Source organism: Lucilia cuprina, chromosome 3 (genome assembly GCF_022045245.1).
Source record: "Lucilia cuprina isolate Lc7/37 chromosome 3, ASM2204524v1, whole genome shotgun sequence".
NCBI lineage: Eukaryota > Metazoa > Arthropoda > Insecta > Diptera > Calliphoridae > Lucilia > Lucilia cuprina.
This window is the reverse complement of record NC_060951.1, coordinates 64,474,280-64,498,038: the sequence shown is the minus strand read 5'-3', so window position 1 is coordinate 64,498,038 and position 23,759 is coordinate 64,474,280. Positions and strand designations below refer to the sequence as shown.

The following is a 23,759-nucleotide window of genomic DNA, read 5'->3' as shown; positions in this document are numbered from 1 at the left end:
CTTTAAGATTATTATGGAAATGATGAGGCTAATTTTAATAAACATACAATTTTCATTAATAAAATCATATAAAACAACAATGTTTATTGTTATAGTATTATTCAATTTTCCTGCTAAAATTGTCTGGATCTCACAATTATGAAAAATTTATAATATTTCTACTTTATTTTGTAAACATTAATAATTATTAGGAAAATCATGACTAAAATTTGCCAAATTTTGGGAAGAAGATTGTTTATAATAAAAATTATTACTTTAAGTTAATTAAACATAAGAAACATAATTCGCAATTATTAAATATGGTTTGGTTTACCATTTAAGAAAAATTGTTATTATTTTCTACACTAGCCAACATATTTACATTTTCTTATTAATGAATCCTATGATCACTATTGACATATGTTGTCGATTGTCCATGTAAACCTTGTGGGCAAGGTACAGGTCAAGATAATTGAATGAAATTTGGTACACACTCAAGGACGAAGCCTATTGGAAATAGATAAAATCGGTTCATTATTTTGCCTAGCCCCCATACAATCGTACCCCCTGAATAGGGCCTTTGGGCTAATAATTAAGTAAAATCTTCTATTATGTCAACAAAATTTGGCAAAACTTAGTTTTATAGAACTTTTAATGACATTAATGATTTTTGTAATGATCGGGCCTCATTTGACCCTAGCCCCCATACAAACTTCCTTCAGAAAATGACTTGATGATCAAAATTCACCTATAAACACTAAAAACACTTAAATTCTACATAAATAACTTTGAAGCAGACGTGAATTTCTCTACCAACTTTTATAAAGATAGACCCATACTCCCCTTTGAGCCCTCTTATAAAAAATCTTTTTCTTTGCCAAAAAATTTAAAAATTATCCGGAATAAAGTTAAAAAACAAATCAAATACTTTATTTTTTTAATAATCCCCATTTTTGTAGGGTATCATACTTTCGACTATGCCCGACAATACATTCATACTTGTTATAATTATTATATAGAAAATTTGCAATTTTTTATATAAAAATCATTCAGCTTAAACTGTTAAAGCTAGATTAATGAATTTTTTGGGTTATGTTTTTTTTTAGCATTTTATAGATCCATTGTAAAAGTATTTCTGGAAAGTTAAACGTTTAGGAGATAAAATGGTGAAAAAGTGGTAAAAGACTGTGAATGGAAGAAATTGCTTATAGGAAATTACTTATACAACATTATCCATCATATTTTTAAACTACAGATTTTGAAATCTCTATATTAAAAATTGTAAATATTTACATTAAAATCTTAGTTTACTACTTCATAACCTTTTAAAATATCACATCACAGATTTTTCATCACTCCTACAAATGCAACTCTGCATAAATATTTTCTAAACAAAACACCGATTACTTTCATTGCATACACCAATAATTTTATATTTTTGTTTTAAAAAAGAAGAAGCAAACAGCTGCTTTTACAGCAAGTGTTTTACTAAAATAATTTTTTAGATTAAATAGAAATTGTATTTAATTTAGTGTATATTTCATATATTTGTTTTTATTTTTAACATAAAAATTACTTAAAGTGACGAAAAATTGGAAGGTATTTTTAGAAACTAATACTACAAAGAAAAAATTTTGTACAAAAACAAATTATAGTCAAGCAAAATTATGTATTTTCTTAAAAATTTTTCTTAAAATTTTTCAATTTAAAATAGTTCCAATAAAAATTTAATTTGTTGCAAAATATTTGTTTATGTGCCACATACCACCATGTTAAAGTTATAAATAAAATGAATATTTAAATATTTTTATGAAAAAAAAAATTTTTTAACTAAAAAAATTCATATACGACTAGGAACTTAGTAAAATAATTGCTGGTGTCTTGCTGTCGTCCCAACGTATTGATCCTCCTTCCTGAAAATATACAATTAATGAAATTTTATTAAAGCAGCACTTATAGGATCTCCGCAAACATGTCGAATGGCAATCGAGGTCCCGGTCCCATACCCAATCGTTGGCTGTATTGTCCACGTAAAAGTGACACAATTATAGCAGAGAAATTTTTGGCATTTAAGACCCCATTGAGTGATGCATTCACTAGCCAAATGCCCATGGAATGTATTTTCATGCCTGACATGATATTCGGCTATTGCAAATCATTAAAATTAAAATTGGGGCTTTGGATCGATTTGACGAATACAAAAAGATTTTACGATCGTGCCGTGGTCGATGCCCAGGGAGCACAATATGTTAAGTTGCAATGCCGGGGTCACGGGGAAACTCCTTCGCCAGAGCAGACACGATCCTTTATAGAAATTGTAGATAATTTTATCAATGAAAGACCATTTGATATTATTGCGGTACACTGTACACATGGATTTAATCGTACTGGTTTTCTGATTGCTTCCTACTTGGTTGAGCGATTGGATTGTTCGGTTGAGGCTGCATTGTCCATGTTTGCCACAGCCAGAGCTCCTGGCATTTATAAACAGGATTATATAAACGAACTATATCGCCGTTATGAAGACGAGGAAGACGCCACTCCGGCACCAGAACTACCAGCCTGGTGTTTGGAATATGATGACTCAGGTCATGGCGGCGGCGGTGGTGGTGGACAAAAGCGTAAACATGAGGAATCTGCACACTCTTCTAATTCTCAGCAAGCTTTAGCTGCTCGCCAACATTCCAATGGTAGTTTAGGTCTAATAGAGTCCTTAGACGACGACAATCAAGCCGATGAGGCAGATGGTAATGATGATGGTGCCGAGGACGACGGCAAAGAGGGTAATGGTGAGGGTAAACCACGTAAAAAGCGACGACGAGAATTAGTAGTAAAAAATGCCACGTTTATGGAAGGTGTGCCAGGAGTTGTATGGGTACAAGACCAACCACGTCTAGGCGAATTGCAACAGAAAGTTCAAGACATGTGTGGCTGGAAAAAGAGTGGTTTCCCCGGCTGCCAACCTGTGTCTATGGATCGTAATAATATTAAACGCTTACACGAAATACCCTATCGCGTATCATGGAAAGCTGATGGCACAAGGTACATATTGTTTTATTTTAAAAACAGACAGTTTTAAAAATATTTCATTTTTCATTTAAGATATATGATGTTAATAAATAAAAGAGATGAAATTTATTTCTTTGACCGCAATAACTCATGCTTCCAAGTTGAAAACTTGACTTTTGTCAAGTCTTCAAATCTAAATGAACACCTGGAGGATACACTAATCGATGGAGTAAGTTAATGAATTTTATTTAGAAAATTTTAAGCAAATTTCTTGTTGTGTTTCAACAGGAAATGGTTTTGGACAAATATAAAGGAGAAATAATGCCACGCTACCTCATCTATGATATCATAAAAATCTCTAATCATGATATTGGCAAGGAGCCATTCTTTCCCAATCGCCTAAAATGCATCAAAAGAGAACTTGTTGAGCCTCGCATCAAAGCCATTGAAAAGGGTATTATTAACCGTCCCTCGGAGCCATTTAGCATACGCAACAAAGAGTTTTGGGATATACGACAATCAGCATCTCTGTTAGGCGAAAAGTTTGCAAAATCATTGTTACACGAACCCGATGGTTTGATATTTCAACCATCTGAACAACCTTACACAGCAGGCGTGTGTTCTGACGTCTTCAAATGGAAACCGTTGGACATGAATTCTGTGGACTTCCGTATGAAAATACACACTGAAGAAGGTCTTGGGTGAGTATTTTTAGATTTTTCCTAAAATAGTATTTATTTCTTAAACATATGTTTTTAAGAATTGTAAAATGCAAAGTGTGTCTCTTGTTTGTGGGAGGACACGACGTACCATTTGCTCAAATGAAATACACTAAAGAACTTAAGGATTTAGATAATAAGATTGTAGAGTGTACGGTTAATCAAAAAGGACAATGGGAATTTATGCGTGAAAGAACCGACAAGACTTTGCCTAACAGCTATAATACGGCCGTATGTAAGTACACTTTATTACCACCAACAACTGAAAACAGTTCTAATAATTCTAATTGTTAACTTGTATATTTCTAGCTGTGATTGAGAGTATACGAAATCCGGTTACAAAAGAGATTCTTTTAAATTATATTGCCCAATATGGTTATCGTAATGACAATGATATGATGCCACCACCACGTAATATGCACCATCACCACCAGCAAAATCCTCATCACCATCAACAGCAACAACACCAGCAGCAGCAGCAGTTTAGACCTCCTTCTCAATAAATGCAGTTACAAATACATGTCAAAATGACTTTCTCAAAAAAAAAGAAAAAATCAGACAGGCAGACACAATTTTAACTAGTTATTAAAATGATGTTTTAATTAAATTAATTAATACTACAACTTACTTGTTTAAGTTAAGTACTTACTATGATGTCCTTTTCTATGGCAAACACAAACAAAAATCAATTTACATAAATATTTGTTTGGTTTTAAACTTTAAAAAAGTTTATCTTTTTATTGTGATCATCTTAAAATACTACCATTTTTTATGAGTTCTTCATCTGTGACTAGACCAATATTTTTTAAACACACTAGGGCTGCTGCCTGTTCGGCTTGTTTCTTATTCTTTTGCCAATATGTACTTCGGTAACGTTTGTCATCGTACTTGCAAATGGAACGAAACAGTTTATCTTTGCCCTCTGTCTCATAAACTGGTTGCAATTTATCCTCTTTCCTTGAGTGTTCATATAAGATACTTTTGGGAAATTTGTCTATATCTTTTGGATTTAAAAGACGTGTTTAGATTTGCTGTTAAAAATAATAATTTGTTTTACTTACTCATATTGTAGTTGCTACGGAGAAAAGCTACATTCTCTTCTATTATATCTTCCTCATTTTCTATTTTTGCTTTTTTAGCAACTGTCTCCAATACATCCGAATTGTCCACTTGTCCAGGCACAACTTTTCGTCTGCCATATTTACTTTTCTCATGCAGTTCTAATTCCTTTTGACGACAATAATCACCTAAATTCCAAATCTCACTGAAATTATAATTTTGTTATAAAACATATTTTTTGTTAAAATCGCACACTTCTTGTCTGCGAAAGTCGTGCACGTGGGTCATTTTGGTCCCTCCGAGATATGACTATTCTTACCATATTTGTTGCATAGTTTGTGATTGTAGAAACTGTTTTCCTCTTGGTGTCTCCTGTTGTTCCCTTAAAATGCTCTGCACCCCATACTTGGTATTGTGTGGAGGATTGTCATAGTCAACACTTAATTTTAAATATTTACAAATAAGCTCATCCATGGGCAAAAACCCTATTAGATTAAAATCAAATTTTAGGTTGTTGTAAAATCTATTAATCTAACTATGTACTTACCCTCCTTCCTAAATATGGACACATTAATTTGAGCTGCTCTAGCCACCATTATACTGGAAGCACCACACTGTTTACGAAACTTTAAAATGTCCTCGTATTTTTGTATATCCCGGGAGCCACCATTACAAATGACCGGTATGTCGATGTGTTTAACAATCTCTCTTATTACTTCCGGATGTGGTTCATGCTGTGGTCTTTCATCTCTTGTACGACAGTGTATGCCAATTGCCGCTATACCAGTACTTACCAGTTTCTTGACCAATTCTATGGTGTCTTGCAGGTCGGGTAGTATGCGTATTTTACAGGTAACTGGTATTTGCAGGCCATCTACAAGTGTTTTTAATATGTGTGCAGCCTTATCTGGCTGAGACAAAAGAGCAGCACCCATGCCACCCTTAATGGAAAATTCCTTAGGACAACCCATATTGATATCTAGACCAGCAATATCATGCTGCACTTTTAAGCCCACTGCCAAGGCTCGGTCAGCATCACTGGTGCCCATTTGCAGCACAACGCGAGATTTTTCTAAATCACAGGTGCGAAATGTTACCGTGCCATCGGTGGGATCAATAAAATCCACCGTGCCCAAAGCCTCTAATAGATTTAGATTAAAAGCATGTCCTTAAATATTTATTAGTGGTTCTTACCATTTATTGTTCTTTTACACTTTATTAATCTTAAATCAATTAATTCCTCGGTGTAAACAATATCAGCTCCCATCTCTAGGGCCAATAATCTAGTGGGTAGTGTGCCTACCCTTACCATGGGTGCCAAAATGATTTTATTGCTATAGTCTAAACGTTGAACTTTATCAATAGTCATTTTTCTTAAAAATTTCCAAATCATACGAAATTAATAAATTTAATGTTGTGATGGAAGTACAATATTTTGTTCTTGCACATGTACAAAAATAACAAATGTTATCAATTAAAGTGAATGTTAAGAAATAATATGAAGAAGTTGTAAATAAATCAGGGTTCGGAATGCATATGTTCAATTTCGTTTAAAGTGACCCAAATCAAAAAAATAGATTTTGATGAAATTTGTCAAAGTTGGCCTTTTTGGTCGTACAGGGTTTTTTAATAAATTTTTAAATAAATGTAACTTTTCACCTAATGGTCCTAGCAAAAATTGTCTAAAGGAGTTAAGATAGCAATTTCATCGCCTTTAAATAATTTTTTTTTCAAAATTTTGTTCAAAAGAAGGCTTATAGTTGCTTAATGGGTTGCGAGTGAGATATCTATCAATATTTTTAAAGTCAAGAATAAGATTTTCTTCTTTTTATAATCCCATTTTATATGATTAATTAAATAACTGTTGTAAATGCGATTGTATATAAATTATATTTATTTTTAATAGTATACCTGTATGGAGTTTTAACAAAAAGAAAGAATTTTAAATAAATAGGTTTGTAAATTCTCCAAAAAATCATATTCGGGTCATGTTTTTTTTTTTGAAAAATATTACATTAAAAATTATAATATAAACTACAACGTAAATATATATTACTACAATTAAACGCTACAAAATTTGTTCGAAAAAATCTTTTTAAATAAATTGAAACTAACAAAATAAATAACTAAAGTAATAAAAAAAAATTTTAAGTTTCTATTAAACCTTTAAAAAATCTGTAAATTATACTCTTTAAATGACGTCATTGATTTCATCTTGACGTTTATCGATCCTTTGGCAACGACAGCATTTTTCACTCAAAGATTTCCAGCAGCTGCGATGAAAACATGTACCGCAACGATCACAGCGTTCAACACGTGAGTCCCAAGGATATATTATCACATCTGCATGACAATATTCACATAGAAAACCTCGGGCCGTACAAAGCTATGAAGAATTGTATTATTTAGATTTGAAATACTTCTCTAGCTTAAAATTTCAACTCACCACACAATTAAATATATGATTTTCACATTTACTTATTAACTCATCTATGGAGCGGTGCAAGCACTTGGTGTGTGCATCGATAAAATCCGACATAGACCAATTATCGATGTCGGCGGTTATATAATCGGGTACCGATTCAAAATAACTCTGTTCACGCAAGGCAAAACGACACATGCGTATAAAGTCTTTAACAAATTTCAATTGTAAACGTTTATTACGAGCACTGAGCAATGATTTACTACGAATATATAAGGCAGGATTTAAGTCGGGTACATAGAATAGAGGATAAGCATACATTTGTTCCAGCAGACGATAAGCAAAGACACTAACTGGATAACATTTAAAATCCCAGCTGTAAAATTAAGACATTTTAATAGTGTCCTTATCTGAAATGGCATTGATACTTACGCTTGCAAAATCTTGGCTGGTGTGGCCGAAATTTGATTACGATGACAACCAGTACAGTGATATTTACCCAAATAGGTGCAGTAACGAAAACTCTGCATATATTGGGGTGATACGCGCATGCCACAGCCAGCACAGCGATAATTTTGTTTCTTTAGCAATTCTTTGCGGCTAATAAAACAAAATATTAATTTAAATAGAAAAAAGCTAATTATAAAATAGATAACTTACTTTGGCGTGGGATGATCGGTAAATATGATTTGTTGTCTTGGTGGTGCCCAATATCTGGTGCCACGTGTTGCCGAATGTATGACATGTTCATCGGGATTAGCTGAACTTGTTAAATCGGGCATGGGTAACAATTTTTGTGGCGTATCATCATCCGATACCAGCCACTTTAGTTCAGAAACTTTTGGTAAATGTTTCTCATCAAATTTTGATATAAGCGACAGACCTACCACCTCAGCCGAAAGTAAATCATAGCTTACTTCTTCTAACTCAGCATAAGGTATATGTTCTCCTTCTATAATATCACTGGATGAAGTGGGTACGTTGAAATTTTGAGTAACATCTGACGCGGCCAAGTAGTCTGTAGCTAAAGGTGTAGCTAAAAAGTAAATTATTGATGAAACATTGTTATACTATATTTTTTTAATTTCAATTTTTGTAAAGTGAAGAAAGAATCGTAATCAGTGACATTTACCTTCTCGTAACTCTTTATCTTTTTGCGTTTCCAGTTTATTCCACTTTATATGTTCTATAGCAGAGATTATTGCCTCCGATATACGAAAATGCGCATTTTCCTTCTCCAACTCCGTATTGTTGCGTGACAAGTGAGACATTTGTAAAAATCTTGTTAAACTTTGGCAATTTTTTGGTGTAACCAACGCAGAACCCGGAGAAGACGTTGTTGTAGGGGAATCGGCCGACACCAACATATTTATACCCGAACAATCAAGCGTAGTGTTCACATCTTCGAAGAGACTTTGCGATTTACGAGATTTTAGTTTTTTACCATCGATTGGTAAAAATTTATCGAAAACTGTAGATCCCAACGATAAGGATGACAATTGTTGCTGAGAAGACATAACGGAATGATGATGTTGTTGTTGATTGTCTGGTATAATGGATTCTATGGCGGTTTCAGTTGATTCCTGCTCCGTTCGACCACCATGATCCACAAACCAGGATGTATAAGAGGGCGGGGTACTGAAAAGTGAAGAAAAGAAGCTGTTCAAAGGGCTAAGGCTTTTGGAAGGCTTGGTATTGGTGGCCAACGGTGTGGGTATAGCACAGGATGCTGTTGGATGTTGATTCTGCTGTTTGTTTTTCTGTTTCATTTCCCAAGTGTGATCTGTCCAAATCTTTATATCATCGGTGTTAATTAATTGTATGCATTTGGTTGTGCTATTCGAATTGCAGGAAGACACTGAGGTCGACATTAAACTGGATGTATTGGACTTGTTTGAATTTAGGGTATAATTCGATATTGGACTTTTACTACGGTTTGAACTTGCTTGTGATGTTGTTGGTTGATTATCGTCATAATCCAATAAAAAGGAACCAGAAGACGAGGTAGTGGTGTGTGAAGCATTTATATTGGTGTTCACGTTTTGTGGTATATTCTGAGGTTTAGTTATTCTAGATCTGATTGTCCCAATGGTTTTACGTCTAGGTCGTTTTAAGTAACCAGCATCTGTGTCATCTGGTGATGTTAACATTTGCTTGGTGAGTTCGGGAAGACTTTTTGTTTTACGTATAGTCAATAAACATGTAGAAGAGGGATGAAGCTGAGTTGATGTTTTTGTAGGAGAATTTTTTACAGAAGAAACTTTTCGTTTGGTTTGTGGTACTATAATAACATTTGGCTGAGAATTTGATCTTTTGTGAATCTTGTTGTCTTTTATATCGTCTTTGAGCACAGCGTCAATTTGACTTAAAAGACCATATTGATGTGTTTCAAAGGCCGTCAAGCCAATAACTAAGATTGTACAATATTTTTCTTGTCTTAGTAGAGCTTCTTCGCTGTAATGCTCTTCTAATAGTTCTTTATCGGTGACTAAATACTGCAAAAAACCACATAAATTGTGTTCGTTAAGATTGTGCATTAACCATCGTGTCACATGTGTTAATATTGTCGTTTCTCGTGGAGTTTCTTTTCGATTTACATTCAACTGTATCTGTCGATTTTGTAGTAGTAAAGACGCCTTTGCTCCCCCTAATGTTGGTGTTAAAATTCTACGGGGAGGTGTATTGTTTGAATTACGTCGTATACTAACTGCATTACGCACCCATTCAAAATCATCGATTATTTTATGTAGAACATTCAAGTTTAGGTCATTATTGCCATTGTTATTGTCGATGTTATTATTATTATTGTTGTTAGTATTTACATTCATAGATGCAGCAGATGTAGTTGGCGATGAATCATAATCCAATGCATTAATACTTGTATTTGTCTGCAGCTAAAATAAGAATTGAGTATAAAATGGGTATTATTTCAGTTTTGTATATGAATTGGTTGTGAAACACATGTTTGTACAAAGACTTTATTTCAATTGTAATTTAATCTTCGATTTAAATTTCTTAACTTATAATAAATAAAATTATAAGAGATGATCATAGATTGGTAAAAAACGTTTTCTCAAATATTAATATATTCTATGTAGGTACTTTACAGATTCATGGTTTCAAAATTATGCTGAATTTAACGATTGATGCATTATAAACACATTTATGTATTTTCAAACGAACGCTGCGATGACTTTAAAAATATGAAATACGTAATAGTTAATGTCTAAAAAGGTAGTAGTGTCAATATTATTTAGCATTAAAATCATCAAACACAAAATATGTAGAACTGTGGAGTTTCCTACAAATGGACCTCCCTAATATACATGCAAAGTATATATAAATATATATGTATTACATATACAATGTATACGTCGTTCCGTAAATGTTTCATCATCGAACAGATTGCCATCAGGTCTCTACTCGTCTGACTACATTCTTGTCATTCTTTTGCCAATCATCATCAACATCTAAATTCAACTTAAAGCAAACACACAAATACTTGCAACTGACTGACACAGAAATAGAAAAACGCAATTTATAAAATAACAACAACTTTCACTTTAAATAAATTGCAATTTTTTAATTTTTTCTCCTTGTTGTCTTTATATACACTACCTTTTCTGGTTGATTTTTTAAACCATGTAAAATAATTTCCGCACATGAATTGAGTACTTCCTTTAAAATCGTGTCATCAACCGCCCCATAAAGAAACCATAGATTTAAGGTTTTCTTTAAATTTTCAATTAATTCACGACACTTTATTTCGTCTTTTGGCAACAGTTGTAATTTTTCTTTTACTTTTGTTGCCATTATGTTTATGATTGTAATTTAATACTTGCATCTGCTTTGTTTTTTCCTTTTCTTTAGTAATTAAATGGAAATATATAAAATTAAATCTCAAGGAAACTATAAAAGACAATTATGATTAATTATTTTCAATTTTTTCTTATATTTTGGGAAAATAAAATTTGCAGTAAGAAAAAAGCACACAACACGCAGATAAAAAACAACAAAGCTGGCATAGATGTCAAAAGTTTCTCTTAGTTTTTTTGTTATGACATTTATAAACGAAAACATAAACAAACATACGAAAAATAATGTAAAAAATACAAAAGAAAGAGATGTTGCCACATCGTTTCACCAAATGATAGTTGGGAAATGGATTGTTGTGCAAGGAAACCGTCAAGTGTTAGTAAGATTTAACAGAGTAAAATTTTTAATAACTCTGAAAATGTTTCTTGTTTAATACAAAAAAAATTTTTTGGAAATCTACCGGACTTTCCTGAATATTAATTTAGACCGTATGTGCAGTCAAGCTTTTGTTTCCAAACAGTATGGTGGCGGATTATATACAAGAAATGACTGTTAAGCCGCCTTTTAGACAAATTTATCGTACTGTAGAAAATTCGGATATTTAAAATGTTTGCTTTCAAAATCCTACTGGAATTCCGTTGAAAATTTAAAAATTACTAAAAACTTATCCAGCTTAGAATAGGTTGTCTCTGGTTGAAAGGTGGTTCGATTTCCAGCTGAGGCACTGGTAAGTAGCGTACAGCAGATCCGATAGAGTTTTAGGTGTATTTATTTGATGTACATATATCCTCCTTTTAAATTAAAAAATAATTAGCCGATTTATAGATTTTAAGCTGACGTCGACATTTTTAGTGTCAACCGCCGCCGTCATTCATATTTGTCGGCACAGGTCTCTGGAGAAATGCCGAAAATATACTAAATCTACTTTTCAAGTGCAAACAATACGTGCGATGCATTTTATTTATATCAAAAAAAGCTGTGTAAAATAACAAAATATTAATTACAAATAAGTCATAAAAGTATAAACGATAAAATATAAACAATAAAGTTAAAGTATAAACTAAAATATTAAATTTTATTGAAAGAAAAAAATTTAAAACAAATATAAAATACTAGATATAGAAAGTCAAACACCCAAGTATGCGTTGCTGTTCGTGGAACTTTGTCGAACAAATTCTTTGTTGTTTTTGACGCATATGAACGCATACATGAACTTTGTTTTTGTTCTACTAAATCGTCGCAAAGAAAATCAACGTCAAGCAACGCATTGCTGAGGACTTGCGTTTTTCTCGTTTAATCGTTCGTTGTTTTTCATAATTCAACTCGTCATACGAAGGTCTTTAGCAGCGTTGCTGTCTTCCATCGACTTTGTCTTTTTGTCTGATTTTGTGATTTGTAAAGTACGGACGTGTAAATTTTTATATTTCTTGTTTTATTAGTAGTTTCTAAGTGAAATTTCCAAAGAAAGAAAAAAAATAAAGTGCTTTAAAATTTTATTTTTAATATCAAAAGAAAAAACTTGAATAATTTTTACTTGTGTTTTGTTGTAGTAAAAAAAATACGAAAAATATTCTAAGTTCTATTAAATATAGACACTTAGAAAATTTTTCATTTATTTCTACCACCACCAACACTTATAATTTTTTCACTTTGTCACTACACTACCTCGTTGTTTCGACTTGTAAAAATTTTCATTTTTTCTTTCATTCGTCTTTAGTTGGTTGGTTGTGGCGAGTATTTTTTAATTCACATCAGCAAAAATCAGTAGAAGGAAAAAATAAAAGGAAAATATACTGAATATTTCATCTTCTGTGGCAGCAAAAGTATAAAATTAAATTTCTTAAACTTGTGAACATTTTATACACCCTCATATATATTTTGGTTTTTAAGGGAAATTGTTTAATTTTCCTTAAATAAAAGCTAAAGAAAATGAGTGTCGATGTATCGGGAGAAAATGTAAGTATTTTTTAGATTTTCTAAATTTAATTTTTCCTATTAAAAAAAATCATTTTATATTTATTATAAGTGTTTTCATTTTTATGGACTTGTAATAATTTTACAATTTTTTCAATGTTATATAGACTTTGAAAAAATTCACAAAAATGGCGACAAGTCAACAACTCACACTATACATAATACAACCAGTAATGTTTAGTAGCGTTTTTTTTTGTACACTAGTTTTTACGTTTATAGTGTTATTTTTATAAAGTAATAAGTAAAATCTGGGATAATAGGGATTTTTGATAAAAATTAAACTATTCAGATGTAATTAATAGTTGAGTTTTAAATGCAATATGTGTGTAGGTTAGTGAAGTTGACCAAATTATTGAATCACCTCTAAAATTTTGATAATAAACATTATAGGTAGAAACTATAGGAGATGTATGAAACTTTCAATTGATTGTAAGAAATATCGTAATGGTTTTAACGACAGTTTTGAGTCAAAAATATATAAATATTATTTTTGTAAAAAAAGGAACTTTCAAGTAAAGTTATGAACTATGTATATCTAATTAATGTTTTTGCTGTTTGAGTTTTGACACTTTAACTAAGGTTCAATTAAACAAAATAACAAAGTGCTTAAAAACATAAAATTTAGATAAACTAAATTTTAATTTAAAAAAATAGAACCCATCCATAATTAAGCTCTGGGTGGAGGAAGACCGTAATGCTTCGTTGCCATTATCGTTTAAATGGAATTTGTCCGTCCTTCATTTCTCTGCATTTTTACAAAAGGTACCGAGTTATTTAAAGCGCAGGTTGACCATATGAAATAATTATTGTGGAGAACCAATAAAACGCTTATTTCGAAAAATTTTATTAATTGGTGATGGCGTTATGTTTTACACTGGCCAAATAAATCTTAAATGCATTGTAACTTTAAATTTAAACAAACAAGAAAAACTTGCCATAGGTTTAATAAGTTTAGTATTAAAGTTAATAAGTGATATGTATATAAATTGCACCTGTTTATGAAAATTTGTTTCATGGGTTTTAGTCCAGGATATCTAATATGTATATATACATTGTATCTGAGTAGTCTTTGTTCGTAATCGATATAATGAAGAATATTTTTTAAACAGTCCATTAGAATTAAATGTTTGTCAATCTATACAAGGGGATTTCACATGTGCATTCAAATCTTTTTAACGATTTTTTATACACTCAAGTTAACCACTCTGTTTACAATGAAGTATAAAATTTTCTGACATTTTTTTTTTCAACTGTTCCATTGTGTTCAATGTGTTTATTACTAGATTTCATTTCATCGTTGTTGTAGTTGAGGTTGTTGTATTTGTATTTTTTCATACACTTTAAATTGTACGTTCATCATCCACATGAGCATTTATTTTAAAAAAGACAAAAAAACATAAATAAGTAACATTTACAAAGAATAAAATAAAAACAAGGTGTACGTACATTAATGGATACGCCGAGAATAAGAAGATTATTTTATTATACAAATAATCATTAGTCGTAGTGTATAGAATAGGCTATTATTGTATTAAATTCTTTTGAAAATAGATTTATTTATCATTTTCCCTTCTAATATTTATTTATCTTATCACATATAAATGGGGTGTAATAATGAGTCAGTGTTACTTTAACTTAACTATCATCTTCTACACTTCAAAAGTGAAATATAAAAAGGATTTATATAATAAATTAGATGACAAATTGATTGATATATGTACATATTTACGAAGAAAAATTATTTCTATTTACATACCAATGTACTTATTTCTAGAAAACCTTGACCACTTATTGCGCTTTTAATTAGTTTTAATAATACATAATATGTATATACATATATTATGCTTTAATCATATCAATAAGAGACATTTTCATACAAAATACCTTTTGTAAACCTATGATAAGTTGGCATGAATTAGCAGGGATGTTTTTTATACCAGCTTTTCCTTAAAAAAGTTAACTAGTTTTCTACATAAAATGTTCAGTACGTTTAATAAAAACAAGGAAATTATTGTTATTATTGTATAAAGTATTAATACTTATATTCACATATGTAAATACATTTGAAATTTAACAAATTATAAACATATGGAAATAAATAATATAACATACCCGACGGTAACCTAGGCCCTAAATTGTCCTAGGTGCATTTTTTCGTATACAATGTGCTAAACATTCTCCTATCAACCTTTAATAAATTATAATTAAATTTTAGATTTTAAAATTAAATATATTGGCTAAATAGCTTGAAATAAGTATTTATAAAAATACTTAAAATAAACTGAAAATGTTTAATGAAAATCAATCAATTACAAACCATACAACTTGTCAGTAAATATTAAAGTTTGTATTTTAAATATCAACATTTAATTAATTGCTGAAAACAAAAATGAAAGGTGTTTGAAAGAAAAAAAAAAAACACCATAAAAGTAAAAACTAAACAATACAAAAAGTTTAATATTAAATACATAAACATTAAAGATATATTTTTTGGTGTGACCCACTTAATATTCAGTATTCAAAAGTTATATATTAAAAAAATTAATTATACTATGTAGAAAAAAAAAGCACGTGATTATTGTTGTTATTGTAATTAAAGATATAAAACAAACATATGTTTTCTAAAAAGTTTTATTTACAAAGGTTGTTTCTAGAGACAAATACATAATATACAATACATACATTCATACTTATAAAAATTTATTTATGTGTGTACAAATTTATTCGTAAGATGATTTTTTGTATTGAATACAATATTGTACACACTATACATAACATAAACATGTATGAATTTCTAAGATCGTGTAGAAAATAAACGTGGCGAACCAAACTACCACGTGTATGTCTGTCTTTATGGGTAAGAGTTGTTCATCTCACTCATAATACTTACAAATGTTGTACATGTATATCTATCATATTATGTACTCATAATAAAAACAACATTACTAGTAAAGTAATGATTTTTGAAAACAACCAACAGTTTTTCCTCAAATATTTAATATTGTAACCTGATTTTTCACTTCCTGCAGTTTTCATTCGTTATTGTGTTTCAACACTGACTCTGGGTAGTTTTATTTTTGTATTTGATATTAAAAAAAAGATCTGTTAAGGGTTGTACATAAATTTATGTATGTTATTCACTTAAATACTTGTTTTCCACAAATATAGCATCCTGTCTAATACAGTTGAGAGCAACAAACGTCCACATAATTTTAAATTGTTGGTTTTCTTTTTGTTACATCTTATCGTCTACCTAACTACCTAGCATGTGGGTATATTGTCTGTGGTATGTATAATTTGCAAAAATATGAAAAACTCGTTTGTCTTATTAGGCCTTTTTAAAGGGGTGTATATATTTTTCATTTTCAATTTTATAATTTTTCTTTCATTTACTTATACATATGTACATATATATCTTTTATAATCAGCATAAGGTTAATAAACCTTTATGGATTTTGTTTTACTCTTCTCTACATGGTAGCCAGACTATTAAGGACCTAAAATAAAATTTGTTGTTTTTTCCATAATTATTTTTTAATTTCATATCTACATTCAAATGTGCTTTAGTTATATTCACAGGAGCATTCTGAAATATTGATTTGAATTTAATACATACCTATTTTCCAGTGTAAACTATCAGACAGCTGATGATTAGATCAATGATATTTTTATCAAGTTTGAACCAATTACTGATTGGAAGTTAACAAATTCGTATATATAATTATGTATTTCCTTAATATTTTTGATTTGCTGAAATAATTTAATAAAGCTTTATAAATGATATTTTTTAATAGTTAATGTCTTACAATTAAATAAAACTATTTATTTACTTTATCTGTTAGAAATTTATTTTTACTTACCACACACTATACTTTCGTTTAATATATTTTATATTTTAATAATTAATTATAGCCACCACCAGCCCATAATGGCGGTACTGCTGAGGCCCAAGTGAATGGCATGAGCAATGGTCATAGTAATGGCCATATTAGTAGTAGCAGCAGTAAATCTCATAAATCATCAAGCAAGGATAAACATCGTGACAAGGATAGAGATCATAAAAGCTCTTCGTCGAGCAGTCATAAGAGTAGCAGTCGGTATGTTTATTTATAATTTAAATAAAAATCTTAATAACAAAAATTCTATTTTTTCAATTCTTAGCGATAAAGAAAAGCATAGCTCTTCTTCGTCGTCAAGCAGCAAAGATAAACATCGCGATAAGGATCGTGATGATAAACATAAAAGCTCTTCATCGAGTAGTTCTAGCAGTCATCGTGACAAGGATAGAGAACGTAGTGACAAAGACAAACATAAATCATCTTCTTCATCGTCATCTTCTAGCCACAAGAGTTCTTCAAAGGACAAGGAAAGACGTGATAAAGATAGAGATCGCAAAGAAGGCTCTAGTAGTTCTAGTAGCAGAGATAAAGATCGCAGTGATAGAGACAAAGATAAGGATCGTCATCATAAGTCAAGCTCTTCCAGTTCTCGCGATAAAGATCGTGATAAGGATCGTCATCATCGTTCATCATCTTCTTCGTCGTCCTCGTCGAAACATAAACATTCCAGTTCTTCTTCGAAATCATCATCTTCTCATGATAAGTCTCACCGCAAGGATGGTGAATTTATCAAGCCCGAACCTTTGTCCCAGCCATCTAATCATTCGCAAGAAAATGGTTTTAATGGCAATGTTTTATCGCATGATATTAAACAGGAACAGTTCACACAGGATCCTTTAGAAACAAGCAACAGCAATGGTTTCAATCAAACTTTCGAGGATAATAACAAAAGAGAAGACGAAAGAAGTTTTAATGTGTCTCAAGCCAGTTCTTGTGATTATTCCATGTCCCAGTTTCGCGATGATGAACCACCATTTGTAGCCAAGGAAGAAAGCAGTATCCAGGAAGTCAATATCAAGTCTGAAGATGATGAATCACCAGAGGAGGACTATAAACCCGAGGAAGAGGATGAAGAAGACGAAGATGAAGATATGCCATTGGCCATGCGTAAAACAAAATCTCGCCAGACGCCTGAAGAACAAATGGACGATGAAGATGACGAAGAAGACATACCCCTAGCTAAACGCAAAATAAAGGCTGAAGAAGAAGAAGACGACGATGAGGATGTACCATTATTGGCCCGTAAAAAACCTAAAAAAGAATCCAAATCAAAATCCAAGGATAAGAAAAAGAAACGTATCAAAGAAGAGGAAGAAGATGATTATGCTGATGTAAAACCCAAAAAGAAAGTAAAGAAGGAACATAGTGCAGTAAAAACTGAAACCGAATCACCGACAAAGCGCGTTAAGAAGGAAAAGAAAAACGACGAAGAAGAGGAAGTTTGGAGATGGTAAGTGAAAATAAATCCTAAACTTAATTTAATAACACGTTCATATGATTGAATGAAATTTAATTGATCCAACGAAGTTTACTGAAAAGATTTTATATATAAAAACTGTTTTGCTGCTGTAGAAGTCAAGTTCATATGTATATGTTCTTTTCATATGTATGTATATAATTTCGCTGTTTCTCGAAAATTTCGATTTTTGGTTTCATTCATAAAAAAGACTAGTATCAAAATAATAACTTGAAAGCATCTCTGCATTAAGTCGGTAGATTTTATTTTTTCTTTTGCTTTTATTGGCAACACTTAAAAACAGCTGTTTCTATAATTTTGACACTTAAAATTGAGGTTATGTACATTTCTTCGTTTAGTCTGTTTGTGTGTATATATTTGTACAGCCTTTTGCGTAATGCATTTTTTTCTCTCAAATGGCAAAAGCAATTGTATTTGCCTCAGTAATATCACGATGTACATGTGAAAGCATTTTGGCAACAAAACAAAATAAAAATCCGCTAGTTTTACAAATAAAAAATAATTTTCTGAATGAGCACCAAAAACTTTTGTCAGCACCTGCGTTGATTTTTTCCTTAACGTGTCGCAATTATGCTACAAAAAATAAAAAAGTTTCTTTGATATCAAAAGACAAGAAGTTGGTGACACTTAAAACTAAACAAAAATCCTCTGCTCAAGTTTCTTTGGTTGCAAAAGCAAAGAAATTGGCGGAGCCTAAAAGTAAACTAAAAACACCTATTAAACTTGCAACTGCGGCTCAATTTTTTAGGTGGGAAGAAGAAAAGCGTGAAGATGGTGTCAAATGGAATACTTTGGAACACAAAGGACCAGTTTTTGCTCCTCCCTACGAGCGTCTACCTAAGAACGTACGCTTTTACTATGATGGCAAACCTATGCATTTGTCGGAGGAAACTGAAGAATGTGCTACATTCTATGCCAAGATGTTGAACCATGAGTACTGTACGAAGCAGATTTTCAACGACAACTTCTTCAAGGATTTCCGTAAGACCATGACTAAAGAAGAAAAGGAAATCATTAAAGACTTCAACAAGTGCAATTTCGAAGAAATGCATCAATATTTCTTGGCCGAATCGGAAAAACGTAAGAATGCTACCAAGGAAGAAAAACTTGCCAAGAAAATGGAAAATGAAGCCCTGGTCAAAGAATATGGCATCTGTATTATTGATGGACATAAGGAGAAAATTGGTAATTTCAGATTAGAACCTCCGGGTCTTTTCAGAGGTCGCGGTGAACATCCTAAAATGGGTATGATTAAAAGACGTATACGTGCTGAAGACGTCTCCATCAATTGCGGCAAAGACTCAAAAATACCTGCACCACCACCAGGCCATCGTTGGAAGGAAGTCATTCACAATAACACTGTCACTTGGTTGGCTTCATGGGTTGAAAATGTCCAAGGTCAAGTGAAATACATCATGTTGAATCCTTCGTCCAAACTAAAGGGTGAAAAGGATCATATCAAATATGAAACAGCTCGTAAATTGGCCAAATCCATTGATAAAATTCGTGAAACATATCGCAATGAATGGAAATCCAAAGAAATGCGAGTACGACAACGTGCTGTTGCACTCTATTTCATTGATAAATTGGCGTTGAGAGCTGGTAACGAAAAGGATGAGGATCAAGCCGATACGGTTGGTTGCTGTTCGTTGCGTGTCGAACACGTACAACTTCACAAATCGTTGAATGGTAAAGAAAATGTTGTGGTATTTGATTTCCTTGGTAAGGATTCTATACGTTATTACAACGAAGTCGAAGTTGAAAAGAGAGTATTTAAAAACTTGGAATTGTTTATGGAAAACAAAAAAATCGGTGATGATTTATTCGATCGTCTGAACACACAGGTTCTCAATGAACATTTGAAAGAGCTGATGGAAGGTAATTACTATTATTAAAATTAAAAAACACACAATTTATTTATAGAATACTAATTCAATATTTTATTGGTTTAATTTAAAAGGTCTCACTGCCAAAGTGTTCCGTACCTATAACGCTTCAATTACATTACAAAATCAATTAGCGGAATTGACTAAGGACGATATGACAATACCCGAAAAGCTGTTAGCTTACAATAGAGCTAATCGTGCGGTAGCCATTCTGTGTAACCATCAACGTTCAGTGCCCAAAAGCCATGAGAAATCTATGGAAAATCTTAAAGAGAAAATACGACAAAAACGTGAGGCCATCGAAGATTGTGAAGCTGAATATCATGTAAGTTGCCTATGAAGGATTTAAAAATTCAACAGTAATATAATAATATATATGTGTATTTTGTTTAAAGGACCTTAAAAGACAGCGCGGTTCTGTTAAGGAGCGCATTAATGCCGATAAAAAGGCCAAACAATTGGAGCGTTTAAAGGAACAATTGAAAAAACTAGAACTACAAGAGACTGATAGGGATGAAAATAAAACCATTGCTCTGGGCACCTCCAAGTTGAATTATTTGGATCCACGTATTTCAGTGGCCTGGTTAGTTGTTTTATTTTTATAAATATTCAATTAGATTTTCTAATTTTGTTTGTTTGTTTATTCATTTACAGGTGTAAAAAACATAATGTACCAATTGAAAAGATTTTCAATAAAACTCAAAGAACCAAATTTTTATGGGCTATACACATGGCAGATGAAAATTACATTTTCTAAATAACACAACACAAAAATGAAATTAGTATTAGGTACTAAAAATTAACAAACAAACATCCACAAAGAAACCCACCCAAAATTACATGAGAAGAACAACAAAATACTAAAATATGTAGTATAAAAAACCTATTTTCACTTTCACCACAACCACCAACAATCATCCAACAGACGGACACAAACAAAAGTTTTTGTTTTTTTTTATATAAAATACATACTAAAATATCATAAAATAATTCATAGAATTAAAGTGAAAAAAAAAAAAAAAAACAAAACTGCAAAAAGTAATTTAGTGTTCAACACCTAAACCTAAAACATCAGGACACATTTGGAAACAAACAATTAAGAAGACGTATTTAAATTATAAATATGTTCAAAACAATATTAATTAATTGACATCATATTTTAATTATTATTTTACAAAAAAAATAATTTTGAAAATTTTAACTATAGTCTACAACAAACAAAAAAATTTACTATATTATTTTAGTAAAATTATACTGTTTTTAACTGTCCACAACAAGTTACAGAAACAGTCTAAAAAACATAATTTTGTAATGATTTTATAACAAAACATAAAATTACAACAAATTATTAATTTTATTCATACATATGCTGAAATTGCATAAACACATAAAAAACACATTTGCAATTAGTTTAATTTATAAAAAAATATATATTCCTATTTAAGAATATAAATAAAAATATTTATGAAATGCTCCACTTATATAAATACAAGATTTTAAATTATGTCATACATAAAACTAAGATCTTGTTCTAATACATAATTATAATAATAATAAATTTAACAAACATGTTTAAATATATAAGTTACAAAATAATTTTGTATTTAAAAAAAGAAACCAATCAACAAACATTATTATGTGAAATTCTTTTTAATCCCTTCACTAAATGCAAACTTGTTTATAATTTCTTTAAATTTAATTTAAATTATTTTTTCTTTTAACTTTGTTTTATTTTCATTTCTTGCATTACTCTTTTCCCTTTCTCTTGACTTTATAAGAGTATATCTTAATTATCGTTTTAATTTAAATTTATATATGTGCAATCTATAATTTATAACATCATTTTGCCTCAATAATAAAATTTACATACATATTACAATTTTGTCTCTTACACAAAATTTTTTAAAAATTGTAAGACTTTATTTTTTATTTTTAGATGAAATTATTATTTTTTTATTTTTCATTTCATTTGTTTTCACTTCAGTTTAACATATATTTTCTAAACACATCTTATCGCATCCAATTCATTCTTATAAATATTATTGATGAAAAAATCGAAAACTATTTGTAGTGTAATAATATAATGTTCTCTTGAAATCATATTAAAATTTTTCTTTTATTAAGCCTAAAAATCAACAAGCTAAAAAAAGAACTTCATAGTAATTAAATAATAATAAAAACAAAAGAAAATTATATAGAAAAAAATGGAAAAACAAATTTTATTTTTAAGTGATAATTTAGTAAAGAAAATAAATTGGTACACTTACAAAAACATATACATACATAAAACTTGGATTAATTGAATTGAAAATAAAAACTTATTAAAAAACATAACGCATTTGTATTTATTTAAGACCAAAGTTACCAAAAGTAGAAAATTTCAATTCAAATTGAAGTGTAGAATAAAGTGGGATTGGAAATAAATTACAGAATAAATAATTTTAAGAATCAATCGAATATTTTTTTTAACTCTATATAATTTTTAACAAATGCAATATTCATGGAAATCTTAAAAAAAATAATGGCCCCTATTCTAGATTTTAATTCGAATCGAAATTTTCTCCGTTTGGTATTCTGCATTTCGATCCGACTCTCCGCCACATAAACAAAACAACTTACAACAAGTAGGAAAGTATAGTCGGGCATGGCGACCATATAATACCCTACACCATGAGTATATTTTTAAAATTTTTACTTTTTATAAAATTTTTATTTTTGTAAAGAAACTTTTATGTTGAATATTACCATAATTCCAAAATATTTAAGCAATTTATTGATAAAAAACTAAAATTTCTAAATAAGGCTTTATATAGGTCAAATATGGGCCGATCCTCGGTAAATTTGGGAAAAGGATATATTTCTAAATAACAGTTAGTATTGTTGAGTTTCATTGCGATACAAATGGTTACAAGTCAATTTTAGACGTTTAAGTCATTTTTTGAAGGGGGGTTTGTATGGGGGCTAGGGTCAAATATAGGCCGATCCTTACGAAAATCTGCAGTATCATTTATACTTATATAAAACTTATTTGTGCCAATTTTTAGAGAGATAGCAGAATATTTGACGTAATTATAGCATAAAAAGTTCAAATCGGGAGGTACGGTTGTATGGGGGCTAGGTGAAATAATGGACCGATTTCAACCATTTTCAATAGGCTTCGTCCTTGTGCCAAAAAACATGCTTGGTCCAAATTTCATCAAATTATCTTGAAAATTGCGGCCTGTACCTTGCGCACAAGGTTTACATGGACAGCCGGACAGACGGACGGACGGACATGTCTTAATCGACTCAAAAAATGATTCTGAATCGATCGGTATACTTTAAGGTGGGTATTGGACCAATATTTTTGTATGTTACAAACATCAGCACAAACGTATAATACCCTCCCCACTATAGTGGTGTAGGGTATAAAAACGTAGGTACGATCGTAACGCATAATACACACATTCGTAAAGCATTGAAACAACATGGAATTGCTTCTTCTTTTTCTTACGATTCAGTTTTTTGTTGAAATACCTT

At 30.8% G+C, this 23,759-nt stretch overlaps 4 protein-coding genes and 1 long non-coding RNA gene across 6 annotated transcripts; 2 read left to right on the top strand and 3 right to left on the bottom strand.

Moving 5' to 3' along the window:
- Nucleotides 1-1,418: 1,418 nt before the first annotated feature.
- Nucleotides 1,419-4,348, top strand: LOC111674808 (mRNA-capping enzyme). The gene is made up of 6 exons (XM_046947179.1): nucleotides 1,419-1,578; nucleotides 1,834-3,021; nucleotides 3,082-3,217; nucleotides 3,277-3,689; nucleotides 3,749-3,942; nucleotides 4,017-4,348. The coding sequence occupies exons 2-6, from the start codon at nucleotides 1,952-1,954 to the stop codon at nucleotides 4,208-4,210; spliced, it is 2,007 nt and encodes a 668-aa protein (XP_046803135.1). The 5' UTR covers nucleotides 1,419-1,578; nucleotides 1,834-1,951; the 3' UTR covers nucleotides 4,211-4,348.
- A 48-nt stretch (nucleotides 4,349-4,396) lies between these two features.
- On the bottom strand, nucleotides 4,397-6,227 carry LOC111674810 (tRNA-dihydrouridine(20) synthase [NAD(P)+]-like). The gene is made up of 5 exons (XM_023435469.2): nucleotides 5,961-6,227; nucleotides 5,314-5,907; nucleotides 5,086-5,251; nucleotides 4,769-4,971; nucleotides 4,397-4,707 (listed from the first exon to the last, which is right to left on the bottom strand). The coding sequence occupies exons 1-5, from the start codon at nucleotides 6,157-6,159 to the stop codon at nucleotides 4,454-4,456; spliced, it is 1,416 nt and encodes a 471-aa protein (XP_023291237.1). The 5' UTR covers nucleotides 6,160-6,227; the 3' UTR covers nucleotides 4,397-4,453.
- Nucleotides 6,228-6,637: 410 nt separating this feature from the next.
- On the bottom strand, nucleotides 6,638-11,213 carry LOC111674806 (run domain Beclin-1-interacting and cysteine-rich domain-containing protein). Of its 2 annotated transcripts, none has more exons than XM_023435463.2 (6): nucleotides 10,807-11,213; nucleotides 8,321-10,082; nucleotides 7,849-8,224; nucleotides 7,621-7,788; nucleotides 7,213-7,564; nucleotides 6,638-7,152 (listed from the first exon to the last, which is right to left on the bottom strand). In XM_023435463.2, the coding sequence occupies exons 1-6, from the start codon at nucleotides 10,999-11,001 to the stop codon at nucleotides 6,958-6,960; spliced, it is 3,048 nt and encodes a 1,015-aa protein (XP_023291231.2). In that variant the 5' UTR covers nucleotides 11,002-11,213; the 3' UTR covers nucleotides 6,638-6,957. The 2 variants fall into 2 exon arrangements, with proteins under 2 accessions (XP_023291231.2, XP_046803134.1); XM_046947178.1 differs by lacking the exon at nucleotides 10,807-11,213 and adding an exon at nucleotides 10,547-10,752.
- Nucleotides 11,214-11,978: 765 nt separating this feature from the next.
- LOC111674797 (DNA topoisomerase 1) lies at nucleotides 11,979-22,116 on the top strand. Its single transcript, XM_023435453.2, has 8 exons — nucleotides 11,979-12,404; nucleotides 12,722-12,960; nucleotides 16,891-17,075; nucleotides 17,140-18,327; nucleotides 19,103-20,232; nucleotides 20,315-20,565; nucleotides 20,636-20,823; nucleotides 20,895-22,116. The coding sequence occupies exons 2-8, from the start codon at nucleotides 12,934-12,936 to the stop codon at nucleotides 20,995-20,997; spliced, it is 3,072 nt and encodes a 1,023-aa protein (XP_023291221.2). The 5' UTR covers nucleotides 11,979-12,404; nucleotides 12,722-12,933; the 3' UTR covers nucleotides 20,998-22,116.
- On the bottom strand, nucleotides 12,053-12,731 carry LOC124419034. The gene is made up of 2 exons (XR_006940347.1): nucleotides 12,670-12,731; nucleotides 12,053-12,449 (listed from the first exon to the last, which is right to left on the bottom strand). It is a non-coding gene; the product is annotated as an uncharacterized LOC124419034 (long non-coding RNA).
- Nucleotides 22,117-23,759: the final 1,643 nt, after the last annotated feature.

Coding starts and splice junctions, on each gene's coding strand:
- LOC111674808 (XM_046947179.1), top strand. CDS start 1,952: ATGTCGAATGGCAATCGAGGTCCCGGTCCCATACCCAATCGTTGGCTG. Junction 3,690..3,748: donor CACACTGAAGAAGGTCTTGG/GTGAGTATTTTT, acceptor TATGTTTTTAAG/AATTGTAAAATGCAAAGTGT. Junction 3,943..4,016: donor CAGCTATAATACGGCCGTAT/GTAAGTACACTT, acceptor GTATATTTCTAG/CTGTGATTGAGAGTATACGA.
- LOC111674810 (XM_023435469.2), bottom strand. CDS start 6,159: ATGATTTGGAAATTTTTAAGAAAAATGACTATTGATAAAGTTCAACGT. Junction 5,908..5,960: donor GTGTAAAAGAACAATAAATG/GTAAGAACCACT, acceptor TAAATCTATTAG/AGGCTTTGGGCACGGTGGAT. Junction 4,972..5,085: donor CAAACTATGCAACAAATATG/GTAAGAATAGTC, acceptor TTATAATTTCAG/TGAGATTTGGAATTTAGGTG.
- LOC111674806 (XM_023435463.2), bottom strand. CDS start 11,001: ATGGCAACAAAAGTAAAAGAAAAATTACAACTGTTGCCAAAAGACGAA. Junction 7,789..7,848: donor ACCGATCATCCCACGCCAAA/GTAAGTTATCTA, acceptor TTGTTTTATTAG/CCGCAAAGAATTGCTAAAGA. Junction 7,565..7,620: donor CCAGCCAAGATTTTGCAAGC/GTAAGTATCAAT, acceptor TTAATTTTACAG/CTGGGATTTTAAATGTTATC.
- LOC111674797 (XM_023435453.2), top strand. CDS start 12,934: ATGAGTGTCGATGTATCGGGAGAAAAT. Junction 17,076..17,139: donor AGTCATAAGAGTAGCAGTCG/GTATGTTTATTT, acceptor TTCAATTCTTAG/CGATAAAGAAAAGCATAGCT. Junction 20,233..20,314: donor TTTGAAAGAGCTGATGGAAG/GTAATTACTATT, acceptor TTAATTTAAAAG/GTCTCACTGCCAAAGTGTTC.